Here is a 22,052-nt window from a genome sequence, read left to right on the forward strand (position 1 = left end):
TAAGCTTATTTTCTTACGTGGAGTGATTAATCTATTATTTAATGAAAACACTTTGTGTGGAATGTATTTCCACTGAACTATTTACAAAATTTTTTCCCATTTTTTATTCAGTTGGATTTAAGATGTCAACTCGAGCAGATGTGTGACATGTTCATTTCAAATGAGTGGAACTTTTCATAATCTCTTGCTATTGTTGGCGAAATGAAGCTGTAGAATAAAAATGTTTGTCCATTTATGAGAAAAAAACCCAACTTGTTTTACAGATCTAAATAGCAATAATATTTCACTAAAAAGTAGAATGCAACAACAAATGATACAATGGATAAAATGATGTAGCACTAATTTACCATTTCAAAAGTTCAATAGAGAAATCATTTTCACCTTGCCAGATAACTCTTGTCTTCTTGTTAGAATAAAACGGCTATGCCTCTCACTGATACCTTGTAAGTAGGTGGCTTAATTCATGGTGATGTCTCTCTGTAGGAATGGCAGTGGTAGTTTTCACAGAGATGTTGATTTCTTCATTTTTTTTCTCTTTGTGATAGTAATGAGATAACATAAATAAACACCAGCAACATCTTTGCTTGATGTTTTATTATTTTGAGAACTTCAAAATTACTGGTTATATGAGGGAGACAAAAGAAGCTTAAAAAATATGTCAAAGAGAAAAAGAAAGACTTTTCTCTCTTCATCTCTCTGTCATTTCAGACTTCCTGTTCATAATATTCCTGTTTACTTGCCTTTTCACGAGGACATAGTTAGGCACAATGTCAGATTTTGATGACACAAAAATAAAAGTTGCCATGATGTTGCATCATGACATATAGCTATAATTCTAATCTTCTAATGAAATTTTCCACTTCTTTGATTAATCTAGAAAGAGACCTTCACTTTTTTGTAAACCAGAAAAAGCGAAATTCTACTCTTTCTTCAAATTTAGAAAAGCGATTTTATCTATTTATTAGTATTATTAGTACATAAATGATCACAATATATCTGGGTTAAACAATTCTAGCAGGTAACTTCTGATGGAATTTCCATTTCTCTGATTAAACTAACCTTATGTAGAAAATCCCATTTTTAACATTATTTTTATACACCCATGTCCAATCTTGCTATACGATCACAAACATATCAGAGAAAAAGAAGTGAACTGCAATTTCCTTGCAGCTTGGGGGGGCGGGGGTCAGTTTACCTTAAAAAATTGTTTGAAGTAGGTATTTTTCCAGCATTAAATAAACCCACAGATTAACGTAAAATGAAGAAATCAAAATTGAAAAAAATATATATATATATATATATATATATATATATATATATATATATATATATATGTATGATTCTTTTGTTGCATGGTTCAGGAAGTTGGTACTAACTTTGGTAAATCTTTAAGATTCGAGGCAAAGTCTTTTCTACCTGTATTCGCTGTGCCAAAGGGAGAAAGTTTTCTCTTCTTTTTTTTTTTTGTTATGGTTTAGACATGTAGCCCTAATTCTAATCTTTAACTTCTAATGAAATTTTCTACTTCTTTGTTTAATCTAATCTTATGTGGACAATTCTGCCTTCAACACTAATTTTATACACCCATGTTCAATCTTGCTATAGATGGCCAATGCAACAAACAGTTTGTTTTGGTCCGTTTTGTGGTAATTCCATATAAGAAATTTGGAAATTGTCAACAGAATATTAAAACTTAAGTGTGAATGCTGGTAATGTTATTTGATATTGTTATGTTTATTTATTGACAATATTCGATCAGAAAATGGGTGATTTTTCTTTTCTTTTTTTCTGGTTTGTTTCAGTTCCATGTCCACCACTGACCAACAATACCAACTCCAGAATTACCATAAGCAATGCGTATGCTGACCACATACCTCATGGCAGTGTGGCTGAATTACACTGTGATAATTCGAGATTCATCCCCTTAGGTTACAACAAACGATCCGTATGTGAATATGGCCACTGGTATCCAGCGCAACTTGAATGTCAGCCACGTATGTAAACTTTTACTTATTTATAAAAGCATGATCAGAGTAAAAATTCTTCTAAAGTTGTAAATAGTTACCAGATGTTATAATGAAAATGGAAATTTTCTGTTATACACAAAAACTGAATTTGATGATTTGAACAAGAATTTGTCCTTGCCAAACGCTATAACAAAACTTGCAAATTCTTGCTTCCTTGATAACTAGAAAATTGCTTTTGTGGTACCAGTTTTGAAAATTCTGATAAAAGAACTGACCTGCCAAATTATCACCCTATAACTCCCTTTTACTGTTTGTTAAAATTTTTGGATCATTAAATCTTTGAATCATTAAATCTTTGGATCATTAATCAAGCTTGAAAATGCTAAATCTCTCTGACAAACAATATGGATTTAAACAATCTTTTTCTACTATGGATATCCTAGCTGTCATCTTTCAATGCATATACCTGGATAAAACAAGTGAAAGTAGGGTGATAGCACTTGATATTTTCAATCCGTTCTTGATGGCCTTACATCCAAATAACATCATATTAATGTGGGTTTGCTCCAGTAGTTGATACTTAGATATTTATTATTTCTGATCTTCATAAATGACCTTTCCAATACAACCACGTCTGGCATGGATATATTTGCAGATAGTAAAATACTCTATTCTAGACTTGACGGCAAAGCGAATACACACATATCCAAGATAATGTCTGACTCCTTAGAAAATACCCTCCAGTCGGATGGTAAACTCCTTACACCTTCCAATATCCTATATATAAAGCCATCATTCGCCCAGGGCTGATATAACACACACAAAAATCATATAAACCTTAGTTATTCAGTCCACTCCATATTTCTTTCAAAAACATATCAATGAGTTCTTGATAAGGTATAGAAACGTATCTGTAATTTGATTGACACCCCCCCCTCCATCTTTTCTCTCACAGACGTGATATTGCTAGATTCAATATTTTTTATAAATACAATTATGGCATATCTTTGGCATATATTGCCTGATCAAATTCCTGCTTTGTTTGTTCCAACTTGTTTAATTCATTGATCGCCATCGATTTGCTGTTTTGATTGTAATAGCTTCCTATTCCAAAGGACTACAGGCTTGTAGAACTCTCTTCTTGCTGGCTGTTTTCCTTCTACCTACAGCTTTGGTATTTCAAAGACTAAGGCCAATAGACATATCTCGCCTTTGTGATAATCATCTTTAATTCTTGTTAGCCTCTTACATCAAGTGGCTTCACACCTTGTCCGGTGTGATTTCCATAAACATATTGTCCCTGCTTATTTCAAGAATGTATATTTTATGATATACAAAAATATCACAAATATTCATAAAGAAGCTTTATTAGTGTATAGTCATGTTGAAAAATTAAAATGCATCCAACATTCATTTAAATTAAACATATTTCTTTTACGTTCAAATTTAAGGAGACCTTAAATTTGATGTTTTTTTTGTTTTTTGTTTTTTTTGTATATAAAAGTTCATGGTGTATATAAAAGTTCATGGTGTATATGAAAAGTTCTTGGTGTATATAAAAGTTCATAGTGTATATAAAAGTTCATGGTGTATATAAAAGTTCATAGTGTATATAAAAAGTTCATAGTGTATATAAAAGTTCATAGTGTATATAAAAGTTCATGGTGTATATGAAAAGTTCATGGTGTATATAAAAGTTCATGGTGTATATGAAAAGTTCATGGTGTATATAAAAGTTCATAGTGTATATAAAAGTTCATGGTGTATATGAAAAGTTCATGGTGTATATGAAAAGTTCATGGTGTATATAAAAGTTCATAGTGTATATAAAAGTTCATGGTGTATATGAAAAGTTCATGGTGTATATGAAAAGTTCATGGTGTATATGAAAAGTTCATGGTGTATATAAAAGTTCATAGTGTATATAAAAGTTCATGGTGTATATAAAAGTTCATAGTGTATATAAAAGTTCATAGTGTATATAAAAGTTCATGGTGTATATGAAAAGTTCATGGTGTATATAAAAGTTCATGGTGTATATAAAAGTTCATAGTGTATATAAAAGTTCATGGTGTATATGAAAAGTTCATGGTGTATATAAAAGTTCATGGTGTATATAAAAGTTCATAGTGTATATAAAAGTTCATGGTGTATATGAAAAGTTCATGGTGTATATAAAAGTTCATGGTGTATATAAAAGTTCATGGTGTATATGAAAAGTTCATGGTGTATATAAAAGTTCATGGTGTATATGAAAAGTTCATGGTGTATATAAAAGTTCATGGTGTATATAAAAACTACATGGTGTATAATGTTCACCACGTGTTTTTCTCTTTTGTTTAAAGCATTCATATTCAATTGATAAAAGCCATATTTCAAAGTGAACATAGAAAGAGTAATTATTTATCACCAACCACAATTATTCAGGTTAAGTGTTTTGCTCTTTTTTTTTTTTTTACATTCTTACTTCTTTTTTATTTTTATGTAGATTATATATATATATATATATATATATATATATATATATATATATATATATATGTTGTTGTTGTTGTTGTTGTTGTTGTTTTTTGTTTTTTTAAACGATGAATACGGTTAATAGTGACTTCGCCTTGAAGCTCATTTTTTATTTACTTAGAAAGTTACCCATAATTTGTTTGGACGTATATAACATTTTATTTATTTTATTATTTTTAAAACAGTAATCTACATACACGCGTGTTTCAAGGTAACTACCTCTTATCAGCGTAGCTTGACTATTTCTAGGAATCGAACTCCAGACCATGTTTACCACATGCTTCGAACTCCTAGATGACTTTATCGCTTATAAATTTAGATTTGTTGTTGTTTTTTTTTTAAACGATAAATACGGTTAAATAGTATATATAAGTATCTCCCCAAATAAATATATATATATATATATATATATATATATATATATATATATATATATATATATATATATATATATATAATTGGTATATTTAGGCAGCATTTTTTTCAGTCAAGCAAATATTATTAAATGCAATGGAGACACTTTGCTTTATAATCCTTTTTTTTTTTTAATTTTTCGATTTCCCATATAATCTTTTTTATATCAAACAAAAATATTAATAAAGTTCCATAATTGTTGCTATCATGAGCGCTTTCGATTCGTCCATGAATCATCTTCAGGTGTTGAAGAAGTAAAAGTGCGAAGGCGTGACAATAAGAATTAAAAGTGAAAATTAAAATATACAGTAAACGGCGTTATGTGATGATGACTGGAAACAATGTCGAGATAAGCGCCTAGAATTCCCAAATGGTCACCCATCTGGTACTAGTCAGGCTCAATGTTGCTTAACTTCGATGATCTTTTATCAAATGTTTATATATAGCACTAAGTATTATTTAGATGCATGGTTATTCGCCGGGACATATATATATATATATATACTAGCATGGGTACCCGGCATTGCCCAGGTTGATATGAAGTTTTGTTTGATCACACCTAAGGATATTAATCATTTTCATCATGGGCAACAATTTAAAAAATAAAAGAATAGATAAAAATACATACATCAAATCTGTTGCCAAGGTCGTTGCAATTCTCTATCTATATAAGAGCCAGGTACGTCCAAGGATGGAGCACTGTTGCCACATCTGGGCAGGAGCTGCTAGAAAGGACTTATCCTGCCTTGATAGAGTTCAAAATAGATTTTATGGCCTGGTAGGGAGTGACTTTTTCTCTTCCCTGCAACCTCTTTCTCACAGAAGAGATATTGCGAGTCTGTCTCTGCTTTATTATTATTTTCATGGTAAGTGCTCGTCTGAGCTCCAATCTATGGTCCTCCCTTGCCAAACTTTCACACAAACACTCGTCTATCTAAAACCACTATCAATAATTTCCCCCACTCTTTATCTGTGCCTAAACCTAAACGTAGATTCCATGAACAAAGTTTCTTTCTTAGAACTGCACGCCTGTGAAACTGTCTTCCGTTTTCCTGCTTTCCAGCTGACAACAATATGGTTTTCTTCGAGTCCAATGTGGACAAGTTCTTGATGAGCCGTTCCACTTAAGTTAACAATTTACTGAATTTCCATTACTGACAATATATTGTCCAAATGACTACTGTACACTCTTTAACCCTTATCCTCGAGTGACCTCTGGGCCTTGATAAGTGGTTATGCCTATGTAAAAAAAAACAAAACAAAGCAAACAAAAAAACTTGTAAATATAATCATCCAAAAAAACAAGTACGCGATACCCTATTTCGGTAGAAGGCATACAAAGAGAAGAACCTATTCTCTGGATATTGAACACTTTTTGTTGCCTGTGCATTAAAAAGAAAACTCCCCATCCCCAAAAATAAATGAATAAAAATAAATCAAAACAACTTTTGTTTTAATAAAATAGCAGCGAGTGCCCGAACGACCGAAAAAAAAATTTAGCCAAACACGTGCTTAATATGCGTTTTTTAAATTTTTTTATTTTTTGTAAAGGCACTTTTTTCACTGGCTTTTTTTTTTTTTTTTTTGTGAATAAAGGAAAATTTCGATTTGCTTTTTTTAGGGGAGGGGCTTTTTCGATTTGCTTTATTTTAATGTGTGTGTGGAGGGGGGGGGCTTTTTCGTTTCTAAAAGTGTGACTGAATTTTGAATTTAAAGCGGTCAAAGTTTCTGTATAGCCGTTTCAAGAATATTAAAAACAAACAAATGGAATTTTTTCAGTTTATTTGTAAGGTTTTTCTTTGTTTGTTTGTCTTGTTTTGTTTTGTTTGAATATAAAAAAAAAAAAGCAAATATTTTTCTGTCTACACGGAATTATTTTTTTAAGCTAGAAACTTATTGAGATTACCAAATTATTTTATTATAGTTTATTCTTATGTTTTGAAGTTTTTAGGGGGAGATAACTCTACATCTTTAAAAAGTCGATGTCGGAAATAATCCCAAATGAATTAAATTGAATATATTATCAATTAAATTATTATTTAAAGGTTATTAAATAACAATTTTAAATAGAACACTTAAAACAATTCTCTCGCTAGAAACATTAACTAACATACCACTATTTAGTAAAATCGATTTTCCTTAATGCAAGTGCAAATGAGGTATAATATATATTTTGCAAGAATCATACTATATATAGAAATAAATAATAGAGTAAAGTAGCAGACCAACGAATTTAAAGGCACTTTGCTTCTCTGTGTGTGGGTTCGTTTCCTCTAGACTCCGAAATGGTTGAGCTGATTTTTTTTTCAAATTTAATGTCTATGATAATATCGAAAATCGAAAAAATCTGATTAAAGAAGGAATAGTCCGATATTGACCAAAATTAACATGCTTAGGCAGCCTAACATCACAAGTGCATTTGAGAAGTTTTATCACTGCAGAAGCAGAGAGGTTCGGCATATAAAATCAACAGTAGATTTTTGATAAGACAGTGATTGCAATGAATATTTCTGTTTAGAGCACAATTGAACCACACTGCATGACTTTCGCATTTTAAACTTTAATTCAAACTATTATATAAAATAATTTTACAAAATAACCAGTAGGTTCTCTACAGTGCAATTTAAAAACTAGGAGGCATTATTTTTGGAACAACCCAAATGAATCGGAGAGGATCGGAAACTTATGCATTCATGATTTAAAAGTTTCGTCTCTCTGTTGCAGATCTTGACGGTGTGAGACTCTAAGAAAGCAATCCCTATCATGGACGTGCATCAGATGCAAAGATGCATCATTGAACTTCTGGCAAAAGTGCACTGAAAATGGTGGTGCCTTTGTTAAAAATAAATATTGGGGTACAAAAGGTTGCTCATTTTAATGGTATTACTCCCGTCTTCATAGCTCTTCAACTTTTTGAGTTAAAAAAAATAGGAGACTTTACTTTTGGAACGATCCTTACATTATATATATATATATATATTTTTTTTTTTTATTACATTTTCACCCCAAACAAAGCAAATTGCCACTTTGGTGTAGGGGGCTACTATCAGGGGCAACAACTACTGGGGTACTATGTAGGGATTTGGGCAGCAAGGTGTCGGTTCATGTTAAACTTGAACTTCTGTACGTCAGTACTGTTGGGGAAGCAGGGACCTGGAATGGAATTCCAGAGTCTAGCGGTTCTGGGGAAGAAACTATTGGAGTAAAAAGATCTTTTACATCTAGGGATCTCTATATATATATACTACCAAAAGTACCCGTCGTTGACTGGGTTCAAAAACAGCCTACAGAAAATGGACTCTGATTTATGAAAGTATGATAGGTTATGAAAAGGAAGGGTTGTAAAGAGATAGCTTCGAATTTGGGGGGATCAAAACCAAAGGAAAATATGATGAAATAGATAAACCCCATAATTTATTATACCATACCTGTTCACACCGAAACACTTATCACAATATTCTGTGGATCTATATTAAAAAAACCTTGTTAAACTTTGTGACATATTTCCATTCTATGGAGGTCAGGCGCGAACAAACACCCCATAATTTTATTATACCATATTTCTTCAAACTGAAACATAATTATCACGCAGATAGATATGAAAGTCTTTATTAATTTGTGCCTATTTCCATTCTATGGAGGCCAGGCGCGAACGCAGAACCCACAATTTTATTATACCATCCCTATTTAAGTTGAAACATACTTATCAAAGTATTCTTATGTACATCTATATCAAAAACACTTGTAAACGTTTTTTTTTTAATTTTTAAATCTTTTATTTCCATACTTTGTGGACCAGGCGTGTACGCAGACCCCACAATTTTAATGAATCATCATTATGCCAGATCAAACATACCCATTCCTGTGTCTCGAAACATCTTCTATCATTATATGTGATCAGTTTTCTATAATAGTCAGCCATATAGGAGCCTATTCGTGACCAAACACACACACACACACACAGACTTTCAGCTTTATATTATAGTTATTAAATGAAAGATGAACAATAAAGGAAAGTAAAATGGGAAAATTTAAAAAAAAAAAAAAAAAGAATCTCTGTATGCCATGGCATTTTGAAGCTAAATGCTTCTCATCAAAGAGGAGACAGGCAAGAATTATACAAATCAACTTTTACATTTGAAAGCCGGATTTTTTATTGCTCATGTTCTAGTTCTGCTGATATATATATATATATATATATATATATATATATATATATATATATATATATATATATATATATATATATATATATTATATCTTATTTTAGATTCATTCTCAATTTTAGACTGTTTTTGAGATATTTCTTGAACTTCCAATTCAGTTATCCCAGTTTTTAATTGTTGCTAATATTGCATTTGAAATTTGGATTTTTGCATTTTTACTATACACAATTTTCGTTCTGATTGTGGATTCTCCATCTTGGAGTTTATTGTTACACTATCCTATTTATTAAGAATGTGACCTTTCCGACTTTGGAATTACTTTATTGAATACCTATTTTGAAATTGCTTTGAGATACGCTTTTTGTCTGATACACCAAAGTTATATCTCAATATAAATGTCCACCTAGACAGGATTGAAATCTATCAATTCTTGGAATTCCACTGTCAACCTTCCCATTTGAGAATTCTTACCAGGACCTTTCTATTTTCACATCAATTCACAGGATTCTACCGATATTCTAAGGATTTTGCCAGGTTATACAAATACTTTCAGGATTTACGAGGATTGTACCAAGACTTGATGCGTCATACATTTCAACTTTGTTGGATTTGTAAACAGTTGTCATATTCTTCACTTTCCGGAAACCTAAACTAAAGTTTTAAACTTGTATAAATATGATTAAACTTGTATAAATATGTTTTATTTTTTTATTTTATTTTATTTTTGACACATTTTTGAACATTTAAAATTTTTTTAATCCGGATTTTAAAAAGTTTTTGTGTTTATTTCTTTTACTTTCAGATTGTTTTTATTTATATTTCGTATCCCTTATTTGTCTTTTTTATCACCTTACCTTCTTTCTCCAATTTTATTATCTGTCTTTGCGATTTTTTCTTTTTTCTTTTTATATTTGCTCTTCTTTAATGACGCCCATCCTCTCATAGTGACCAATGTTTTTCTTTTTACTATTACTTACGTATATTCTACCCTTCTGATTTACTCTTATACATTGTACTTACTTTTAATATTTCTTAATTATTTCTTACCAAATTATCTCTTTCCATTCATTTTCATTTCACATCTAAATGTTATAAAGCCATCTGTATTTGCATTTTCTATAATTTTAGCCCTTCTGATGAGCAGCATTTAGCTTCGAAATGCCATGGCATAAAGAGGTTCCTTTTTTTAAATTTCCCCCTTTTACTTTTCCCTATTGTTCTGGTGATATAATAAAGTTATTTTAATATATTGAGCTTTTCTTATCTTGATAAGTTTTGTTTTCGAAAGCTATATTCTTTGATAACATATATATATATATGTATAGTCATCCACATAGAGACTGATTCGCTGTATCACACAACATTAGTGCGGCTAAACTAGCATCCATCCCTAGCAGGGATTGAACCTACAACCATCTAGTTGATAGCAGTTCTAACCTCCGGCCCAAGTTATATATATATATATATATATATATATATATATATATATATATATATATATATTATATATTATATATATATTATATATATAACATTTAATCCGGTATTTTCTCGTTCTTGCTCTCTTAGCAGATTACAATAATTAAAGGAGTTTTTGTTTGTCTTGTAGGCCATTGTGAAATAGCTGATTCCAGAGAAACTCACTACACATTACTTAATGGTGAACCACTCGAGGGTGAATACGTCACAAGTGGGAATCATATCAATGTGGTGTGTGAAAAGAAACATTTGGGAACTACTCTTGCCCTGTGCTATCAAGGCCGATGGGTCCCTAGTCTCCCTTCTTGTTATGATGGTAAGTTGATGACATTTGTGCAGTAATTGTAAGCCTACGTCATGATTTAAATGTTCATTATTATAGTTATTGATTCAGTAAAAAGATCTAAAGTTATAAACATTTTACAAAGAATTGTGAAATCATTTATGAAAAAAATGAAATTAATAATCTAAATGCCCGAATTTTTCTATTTATTTTAAAACGACTCATTGTCTTTTGAAATACTATATGTAAAACTCAAACACAACTATTTGTATGCTTGATTTGAATAATTTTTTAAACAGTTTACAATAAATAAATGTTTGGTGTTTGTAAAATAGTTTTATTTGCCCTATTTTATATATATGCAAGAGCTTTGTTTAATTAACTACAGTGATTTAATAAAAAATAAATAAATTACCAAAACCTTCCTAAAATATTATGTTTATTAATTTTAAAGGGAGATAATTTAAATTAAAATTTAGTTTTTAAAACCAACATATTACACTATTTTTACATTTGTAGAACACTTACTTAATGATGTAAAGATTAATACGTACTATTATTAATATCCTTCTTCATTGCCTTGTAAACTTTAATAGTTACAAAGTAAATCTTGCCATACTTTATTTTTAACTCAAACAAATAATAATAGAATGATACAAGTGTTTTAACAAATGTTTTGTAGAACCAGTCAATTTTTTTTAGAATTTTTGTGTTCAAATAAGGTTAATTAATTATTTTTTAAATCTTTTACTTTAAAAAGTCTCCGATGTTTTTTGAAATTTATTATTAGACTATGTTAATTTAACATTTTTATATACAAGAGAGTGACAAGTTTTGTTTCTACTTTCAGTTATGATGTAAAATTTATGCTTACCAATACTTTTACTAAACTAAATTAACCTAACTACCTGTGCATGTTCATTAAGACTTTAATTTGTTGATTGGGCACTAATTTTTGCTTATTTTATTAATTTTATTAAAATGATTCTTACACAAAGTGAACTTTTTGTTTAAATTTGATCTAAATTATTTTCATTAACATATTATCAACATCTTTTTAATTAACATATTATTAACATCTTTTTAATTAACATATTATTAACATTTAAATAACATATTATCTAGACCAGTAACTTCATCCTTGTTTTTATCCCAACATTTCAGCAGATATGTTCGTGAACCTTTCGCAGATATGATTGGATGTAACTCTACACATTGCTGAGACAAGTATCATCATCTTTTTTTTTTTTCATCTAAATATTTCAGCTGTTATAGGATATATTCTTCCTCAGGTGTCTTCATCCTTCTTTGATCTTCATGTAATTTTCCAAAAAGTGAAGGTAAATGAAGAGTTCCTTGTCCATAAAAATACTTTCTTTTCAAGGTGAAAAGACGGTTCAAGTAAAGATTGATTCATACTTTATTATTTTAATTTTTTGTCTTTTTATCTATTTATTTATAGATGTTTCATGAATGACTTCCAACTTCTGTCTATTGACATTTCACTTGTACAGTCTGTCATGGATAAGGTCACCATCATCTATATCAATATAGGACGCACTTTGAGAGGTTTCAAATCTCTGAAAGCAGGTGACATGGCCATACAAGTTAAGATATGGTAGGACATACCTTTTTATGGATGTCTGTAAAGTGTGATCGGCAATTTTCTTCTTGTGATGCAGCCAGGATTATATCATTTTGCCATTTCATCATTAACCACGACTTGCAATCATGCAATACAAGTTACATATATATGTTGTACATTGTCACTCTCATATGAGGTTTTGTAAAGTTGACTGATGACTGTCCACATGTCATTGTCTTATAGTCATGTTCGTTTGTTTAAATTTGAAAACCAAACTGAACACCTACTTCTAAAACATTTATTTATCTGAATTTGCATTAAATAAATTTAAAAAATTCAAACAATTTTTTGGAACTTCCATACATTATTAACAAATTTTCCTATTTGCATTAAGATTTAACATTTTTATATTATTTTTTTTTATTAATGCTTTTCTAATAAATGCATGTTTTAACACACTACTTGTTGGGAATAAATATACATAAGAAAGCACCACTGCACTAACAGCTTTTTTATTCATATTGAAAATTTTTTAACTTTTCATTCAAGACAAAACTTGTAAACATGATTATATTTGAAATTATTTCTTTCCACACTGGCAAAACCTCTTCCCTCTGATGAGAATAATTGCATTCTTCAAAACTCCATGGAATAAGGTTTTTCTTGGTTTATTTGTACTCCTTGTCGATTAATTAAAATTTTGTATACCTTCTTTATAGGTTTATAAGTTTTTTTTTTAATTTGAATAAATTTTCAATATCAAGATTTTTATAGTACATTTCTGCAGATATTTAAGTACATCTCTTCATGAGACAACATTGACACGTTGACACAATGAAAAGTAGTCTATGTGCAGCTTATATAACAAAGTTAATTTATTTTCCCCTCAAAATATAACCATAAAAAGATAAACACTGCCAACAAAAGTGAGTACATCCCTAAAACACTACACCCCTAAATGTCCAAATTGAGTACTGCTTGTCATTTTTCCTTTGAATGTTACTCATTAGTGTTATTAAGCCCATGTGTGCATAAGGAGCAGGTGTTTTCAAATTTGTAGTGCAGCTCTTACACTCTCTCATAATGGTCATTGAAAGTTCCAACATGGCACCACATGGCAAAGAACTCTTTGGAGATCTTAAAAGATGTATTGTGGTATATGAAGATGACCAGGGCTACAAGAAGATTACCTGAAACTGAACTGAAGCACAGTGGCTTAGATCATCCAGCATTTTAAAAGAGCAAGGTCCATTCAGAACACACCTTGGGTAAGTCGTCCAAAGAAGCTGAGAGCATCACATCCAAATTCTTCCTTTGAAGGATCAGTGTAGGAGTGCAATCAGCATTGCTCCAGAGATTGAAAAGGTGAGTAATCAGCCTGTTAATGCTCAGATCATATGCTGCACTCTTCATTAAATTGGTGTGCATGACTGCCACTCCAGGAAGGAAGCTCTTTTGAAGAAAGCCTACATAATAAATATAATAATCTACATTTTATTCTGTATATGTGCTCCTTCGGCTTCTATCAATCAATATGAGTTTGAAAGTGAGTGCAAGCTTTGATCAAGTGGTCTTTGTTTTTGTCCTCCATTGCTTGTGCTATTGCTTCCATCAGAGAGGATTTGGTGTTATGGGTATGCTTATTACCTTCTTTTTACATGACGCCCCATACATAATAATCCAAAAGATTAAAGTCTGATGAGTTAGAAGGCCATAAGTTTGGTGTGACATGATCATGAAAATTCTCAGCCATCCCATCCTGGGTTTTGAGAGCTTTATTGGAAAACCATCATGGTTGCTGGAAACGTTGTGTGCATAAGAGTCGAAACTTCAGTGGGGTTTGCACATAACCGCTTATCATTTCTTTGATTGACTTCTCTTGGTCAAAGTATTTTTCATTCTGAATGTTTCAATTTGTTTAAGAGTCGTTTTGTACACATTAAACGATTCCCTTGAGATTTTGTTGACATGAACTGACCTCACCTAAGAACGTATGATTTGTATTCGAGGTCTTGATGAACAACATTTCTTCTTGTTCCTTCAAACACTTGATCTTTGGTAAGATGTTGCATTGATGCCCCAGGATTTTTATTGATCATATGATGCATCCTTCTGACTAACTTAGGTGTTCTGAATGAGTTAGAAGGTTTCTCTTACTGGTAGTCATCGTTTTTATTAAGCTCCTTTCAATTTCTGAATTGCTCTGTTTCGCTTGTCTTTTCATTTCATTAGTTATAGTAGTATCTGCATAGGATCTTCTGAACGCAAAAAAAAAAAAACATTAGTTAGTACATTTTTAATTTTAATTACAAAAATATAATTGTCCTCAAATACCATAACAATATATATATATATATATATATATATATATATATATATATATATATATATATATATATATATATATATATATATATATATTTTTTTTATTTTTTTTTTATTACATTTTCACCCCAAACAAGGCACATTGCCACTTTGGTGTAGGGGGCTACTATCAGGGGAAACATCTACTGGGGTACTATGTAGGGATTAGGGCAGCGAGATGTTGGTTCACGTTGCACTTGAACTTATGCATGTCAGTACAGTTGGGGAAGCAGTGACCTGGAATGGAATTCCAAAGTCTAGCAGTTCTGGGGAAGAAACTACTGGAGTAGAAAGATGTTTTACATCTAGGGATCTCTACAGTGTGGGGGTGGGATTTTGCAGCTTGTCAGGTCTGTCGAGGGTGTTCACGTCGTGGGGGCACAAGTGCTTGCAGTTCTTCAGAGAATTCACCATTATAAAACTTGTAGAACAGGCAGAGGGATGCAACGTTTCGACGATGGGACAGAGGCTGAAGTTTAGATGCCAGTTTAGGGCCTATCAGATTTGCGACTCTCTTTTGAACCCTGTCAAGGAGCGAGAGACTAGTAGCCGATGCACCGGCCCAAATATGACAGCAATACTCCATACATGGGCGAATAGTGGCCTTATAGAGGTACAGGATACTTTCGGGTGTTAAAAGTTTTCTATATATATATATATTGATCATTAATTAATTAAAGAAATTATTTTCATTTTGTATGCATCTCTAAATTTTTATACTTTTGATATTCTTTTTCTTCCATGGTGTTTTTTCTGTGTGTGTGTTTTTTTATTTTTATTATGTGTAGAGTTTTGAGGACAATTAAATTTGTGATACCTGCCTCTCCCCTTTCCCTAATTGTTCTGTAAATTTTGATGCTGAATAATATTGAAATTTTGTTGCTTTGATTTGACATTGAACTTCTAGTATTTATTTGCAGTGCTGACGAAGATACTTGGCGTCAATACATTTTCGTCTCAGAAACGTTCTGTACATCTAATCAGATGATTATTGTTCCTATTTACTTGCCTCCCTACGAGAGCAGAGTTAGACAAAAGGTTGGTTTTTAATGTGGGAAAATCCAGCTCCTCAAAAAGGGGAACTCTGGGTAGAAACAAAAAATAAAAATCGTCTCAGTCATGAAGGATTTCTCCTCCACTGACCAAGGACAGAAAAGGTGAAGTGCAAATACTACACTTTGCTCTCAGCCACAATGTTGCCGATATCTTTTTAGTATATATCTTTTTTTATATCCAAGGCAATTGCAGAAACCCTAGAAAATGATCTTCAATCGCTATTGGAATGGAGCCATAAATGGAAACATTTAAAGCTACTAAGACTAACTACAAAAAACCTTCGCAACCAAACAACACCCTACTTGAGAGACTATCTTTCAAACTATTTGACCTAACATTCACTGGCAACGTGAATTGGAACAAATACATTGAGGACATTGCAAAGGTTGTGGTAAAGAAGGCGGGCTCCCTCTATATGCTAGAAAATTACTCACACCAGAGAACATCCTATATATTTACAAAGCCAGTATTCATCTAAACATGGAGTATTGTTGCCACATCTGAGTTGGTGCATCTACCATTAGTCTTTCACTCTTAGACAAGGTTCAAAAAAGAATCTCAAATCTAATAAAATAATGTTGCATCCCTGTGCCTGTTTTCCAAATACTTTAATAGTATATGCTCTTATAAACCCATAGCACTTGTGCCCCTTGACATACATACATATGACTAACCTGGCTAGCAGCAAAATTCCACCTCTTCATTGTTGAGGACCCGAGATGTCAGAAAGCCTACTATAATAGTTTCTTCCCTCAGACTGTTAGACTTTGGAATCCCTTCCTTGTTTCCTCCTTCCTTGACTGAAGAAATTTAAATTTAATGTGAACAGACATCTCACTGCTCTTAGACATAATCCCAAATAGTAGCCCCCCTTACATTTCAGTTGGCAATGTATCTTGTTTGGGGTGAAAAAGAGTAAAAAAAAAATATAGAATTCTTTCTAGAAAAACATTGGGTACTTAAAAGAAAGGAAGACCATGTGAAAGTTGCCAATATCCTAAGTAGGATGAACTGGATTTGAACTTAGCACACCCATGTTATCAGTCCGTGTCATAAGCCACTTAGCCACTGCCACCTCCCTGTTGATGTTGAATTCGTTGAACGGATATAAATGAGCATTTTGTAAATTTGTTTAATCTCTTAACTATTTTTTTTTTTTAATTCAAACCCTTAATTTTTATGATAATTACTTTTGTTTCATTTGGTCTTTTTCTTCCACAATCGTTATCATCAGAGCCAACAAAAGTAACAATGTTAGATTTATTTTAGTTCAAGAACCTTTTTTCTTTAGAGTCTCTTCTTCTCAATTAAAACTTGGTTACTCTCCCCATCTCGAAACAATTCTATTGCTTTTTATAGTAGAATTTGTTAAAGAGACTAATACCACTGGTAGGCACGTAGCAATAATAAACTATTGTCCTTCAACCAGGTGGATATTTTACTGATATTATTTCGTGACTAGTCAGCCAATCAAGTTCATGGACATGAGAATACTTTACTGGACTATTTATACCAGATAGAAAAGTCACTCAAATCAAATAAGTCCTGCATCATCAACCTGAGAGAAAGCCTTTACATTATTTATCCCTTAATTTACCAGCAGGCAAAGTTGGGAATTGATATCTTCCTTTGCTATGTGCTTGATTCTCAATCACGATCTGGCTGACTTACCATTGCTTGTCTTGACAGAGCAAACATTCTTTTTCAAATTTTCTACAAACTGAAACATTGGGAGAATCAAGAAATAGGTGTTTATTAGGGATTATATTTTTAAGCTGCTTTCAGTAAAAATTATATTTTTGTTTGGATGTTTGTTTATTTTATTTGATAATTTCTAATTTTCTCTTCTCAATATGAATTACTAGAACTGGTTTTATTTCAGTGTTTTTCTTCTTCTAGACTTGTTGCTCTACAGAAACTTGTAAGTCTAGTTTGCTAATTCACTCAAACGTAGGACAGACCAAGATTTTTTCATTTCACTACCTCAGGTCCTCACTTTACTCCGGCTGAAATAGATGAAGCTCTTTTCTATGAGAACCCCTGTTTTGATAAGCTTCTAGTCTTGATTTTCACCCAAATTCTGAGGTGGAAGACCTAGATCAGATCTGTTGCTCTGGAAATTTTCCCTCCTGATGCAATTCTTTATCTGTACAAGAGCCATATATGCTACATCTGAGGAGGTGCCGTTTAGAGCACTCACTCCTGTCTTCACTGAAATCTAGTGCCGAATGTCCGCTTTGCTTTCCTGTAGCCTCTTTCTCACAGAATAAATGGTGGTAGTCTTTCTCTACTTTATCATTATTTTCATGGTAAGTGCTCGACTGGTTCCCAGTAAAACATTAACAGTAATAACTTGTGTGCCACCACTGTAAAAAAAAATGTTCATTTCTTTTTCTGTGTACCTAAACTAAACAGAACTTTGATGAGCAGAGTTTCTTTCCAAAAATTGTCCATTTGTAAAATGAAATACAACAGGACTGCTTCCCAGTTGACTACAGCATGGTTATTTTCAAGTCATCTGTTAACAGATTCTTATTGAGTTGTCCTATTAAGTATTCAATTTCCACCCATATCAAACCATGGTTTGCAATTTTCAAGGTGTTTGTCTCACTTTCAACCTTTCAAAAGCTCTAGTGGCTTTTGGACCTTGATGAGCAATGACTTATTAGCAAAATGAAAAATGGATTCATACCTTTCCTGAAGTGAGTATGATGCAATAATCCTGATAGATCTTGAACCCAGTATGCTGAACTCATAGTTTGAAACTGCAACCACAATGAATCATTTAAAATGTTTTGTAAGATTATATAAAAAATTTAAATAAAAAAAACATTTTTTAATTTAAAAAACTCTTTAAAATTTTTAGGTTCATGTGTTATACATGATGTCCGGTTCAGTCATTGGACAGATGTAGAGTCGCAAAGAGTCAGTCAAGAAACATATGTGCGAAACAAGACACAAGTCTATGTTGAGTGCCAGAATGGATATCGATCGAGTCGAGAGTCTGATTATCTTTTCTCTTGTCTCAATGGCAGGTGGAGTCCGAAGGAACCAACTTGCAAAGAAGGTAAGACACTTGAATTAATTTATTTCTGCCATGTATTCTCACATTTTTATAAGTTTTTTTTATCATAAATCATTGGCGAATTTGGCCTAAAATTTTTTTTATTTATGTGAACTGTCTCCCTCCTTTTTTTTTCTATGTACCGTTGGCAGATTCTCTACTATTTTACAAAGAATAAGACTTCTATCATCCATTATAAAATAGTTTTATTTTTTACCAAAAATTATTAAAAAATAAGCTTACGAATTGAACAAAGCAGAAATAAATCAAATGTTTCCTTTAAATTTTAAGTAAATTTTCTTATATTCTTTGATTTATTCACCAAGTTTCAGTCATTAGCATTTGTTTCATAACTGTTCATTGATATATGGGGGAACACTCTGATGATCGTCTCATCAGTATGTGTGATCCTGTGCTACCATTCTAAATGACTTATATTCTCCATATAAGACAAAGCTGAATACCAGTCTAGATTTAGGATTGGTGTCATGTTATAATGAAGAGTGTGTTTAGCATTATGCAAATCCCAAACTAATTGTATAATGAGTTATCTTGTCCTGTTGATGACAATTGCTTTGAAAGTTGAAAATCTTGAATAAAAACCAAATATTTTTTTTTCACTAAAATTTGAAATGATACTTGTATTGTAAATAAAACTAGATCTATGTACTCCTTGTACTGTGATATTATCAAGCTCCTCCCCAATGCTAGGAAGTAGGAGAGAAAAGAAAAAAAATATGAAAAAAGAAGAAATAGGTTTATTGGGTGAAGAAAAGTGTGGAAAATAGGGTTGGTGAAAAGACAATGGATATGCATTTGTTCCCTGGGGTAAGCAAAGGAAAGTCGAGGTCTGATTGCAATCAATATGTAGCAATCAACGTAAACAAAAAGATATTAGATATATTTATATTTAGTTTTGGGAGTGTCAGTGGGTTTTGCAATGGTTGGGAGCAGTTTGCGGAGTCTAGTGTTTGCAACATTTTACGAGAGTTGAGGACAATCTGGTTGATGACAGTTGTGATTGAGACACAGTTGAAGACAGATTGTGGCTTGAACCAGTTTGGACTTTGGTAAATAAAGATGAACTGACATCAACTTACAAATTCGTCCTCAACAGAAACACTAAGATATGAAACATTAACGGTTAGTTTTTAGTTTTCCACAATGGTGTCACACATGCACGCAGAGCACAACAAATATTTACAGAATGTTTTGAAGTCTGTGTTTTTCTTTTGTTTTCTTTTGTTTATTTATACTTGTGAGCCAGTGTACCCCTTGACAGCCATCAATCTAAAAGACGACAACATGGTCATAAGAGAAGCTGAAAGAGAAGAAAACCACTGCATACAGCGCTGGGGTCAGCGATGTTGTTGAGCAGGGTACCATGTGGTGTCACTGTACCCTAACTGCCACAAGATAGCAAACAGGACATACAGAAATCTAAACTGGCTTAAACTTCAACAGACAAATGAATGGAAGGTTAAATTTTTTTAATAAATGCAACCTTTAATAAACATTAGTTATTGCAACAGAAATTGACTAGAATACACCTACAACCCAAAATGTCATTGGTTGGTCAGCAAAATAAATTATCTGAATAATCAGGTATTTTTCACTTTGTTATCTAGAATGTGTGTCATCTATTTTCCCCTTTCCACCATAGGCACAGTATAAGTCAACAGTGCTTCAACTAACATGGATGGCTGTTATCATTAGGAGTGAGCAACTTACACTACAACATGTCTACACAATAAAAAGTATGCATTACATGAAATTAGAATCTAATATATAAAAGGGAAAATGCGTGTTAGTTTGTGTGTTTGTATGTCTGTGTGTCTGCCAAAAACTTTTAACAGACACATCAGACTATGACAAAATTGGTATCATTAGAAATATCAATCTCTCAGACAAAAAATATGTAAAAATTGGCCAAAAAGATTAATTCTGTGCTGGTCAAATGGGCTGATTTTTGCAAGGAGGGGTCACTTTTTGTGTTAACATTTTTGCAAGTTATACTCAATCTCAGAGTATGTTTAAAAAATGTTATTTCGACTCGTCATGATCGTGACAGCTAGCGCATTAGCGTTTATTCTTTCACATTACAGGATAGAGCCTGCCTGCCTACTGTGGCTAATTTGTTTTGTTTTTTTTTTTCTTTTTTTTTTTGCAGTCGCATGGGTACTCACTGCTATTTTGATTAACACAAAAAAAAAAAATTTTTTTCTGGGGATCAATTATCCTTACTATACCACCTCTTTCCACCCGGGCAACGCCAGGTAGCCATGCTAATCTTATATAATCCATTTATATCAGAGATTGTTAGACACTAAACGATTTAAGGAAAGGATCAAAATTCTTTAAAAGCTGAATATGTTCGATTCCACTCAGAATTATCATCATATTTGCACTAATAAATCTCTATACAATTCAGACTTAATCTACCTCTGATGTAATAAGATCTAATTCTGTCTTTAAGATTCACATTACACATCCATCAGATCATAGTCAGATCATTTCTCTTCATGCAACCCTCACTGGCCAGGTTTCACTTCCATATCTCATCTTTAAAAATTTTAAATGAAAAAAATATTAAAATAATAGGTGATGGGGTTGAGGATAATACTCTAAAATGAAAGACTGAGGGGAGAGGTGGCTGAAAAAAGAGATTTTTCAAGGGGGAGAGGCCAATAAAATTTTTCAAGAGTAAAATCTTTGAATTTCTAATTCTAGTCTTTTGCTACATTCCTGGAGATTTATTGACGTTTGTCCAAGAGCATGAGAAACACCTGGTGAATAAGGAGAACCATTCCATCAAGGAAGGAACCGTTCTGACCATTAGTTGCCCTCCTCATTCATATTCCAAACATCCAGTGATTACGACTTGCAAAGGAAATTCCTGGTATCCAGCTTTACCAAATTGTACTTTTGATCCAGGTAAAGAAACGGATGACAGTTTTTTTTTATCTTTTATATTTTGACTGATTTTCTTAGCAATTATTTGCCAATTATTAAGTAAAAGTGTTAAATTTTGTATTTGTCTTTGCTTTTATTCACAGACAAACTGCATACACAAACGTTTAGGCAGCACAGTTAAAATTATTAAAATGCACAGCAACAAAATTATACAACAACCTCTTTAACACAAACAAAACTTACC

At 31.9% G+C, this 22,052-nt stretch overlaps 1 protein-coding gene across 1 annotated transcript in view; it reads left to right on the forward strand.

Moving 5' to 3' along the window:
• The window catches only part of LOC145248039 (complement receptor type 2-like), a 137,916-nt gene that overhangs the window by 108,456 nt on the left and 7,408 nt on the right, over positions 1 to 22,052 (forward strand). The window contains exons 18-21 of the mRNA XM_080109769.1: positions 1,803 to 1,994; positions 10,674 to 10,859; positions 18,698 to 18,898; positions 21,626 to 21,829. Coding sequence (XP_079965895.1) covers positions 1,803 to 1,994; positions 10,674 to 10,859; positions 18,698 to 18,898; positions 21,626 to 21,829 — 783 coding nt within the window. The remainder of the gene's footprint in view (positions 1 to 1,802; positions 1,995 to 10,673; positions 10,860 to 18,697; positions 18,899 to 21,625; positions 21,830 to 22,052) is intronic.

The sequence above is a fragment of the Euprymna scolopes genome, chromosome 26 (assembly GCF_053919585.1).
Source record: "Euprymna scolopes isolate OS-2025 chromosome 26, ASM5391958v1, whole genome shotgun sequence".
Lineage (NCBI taxonomy): Eukaryota > Metazoa > Mollusca > Cephalopoda > Sepiida > Sepiolidae > Euprymna > Euprymna scolopes.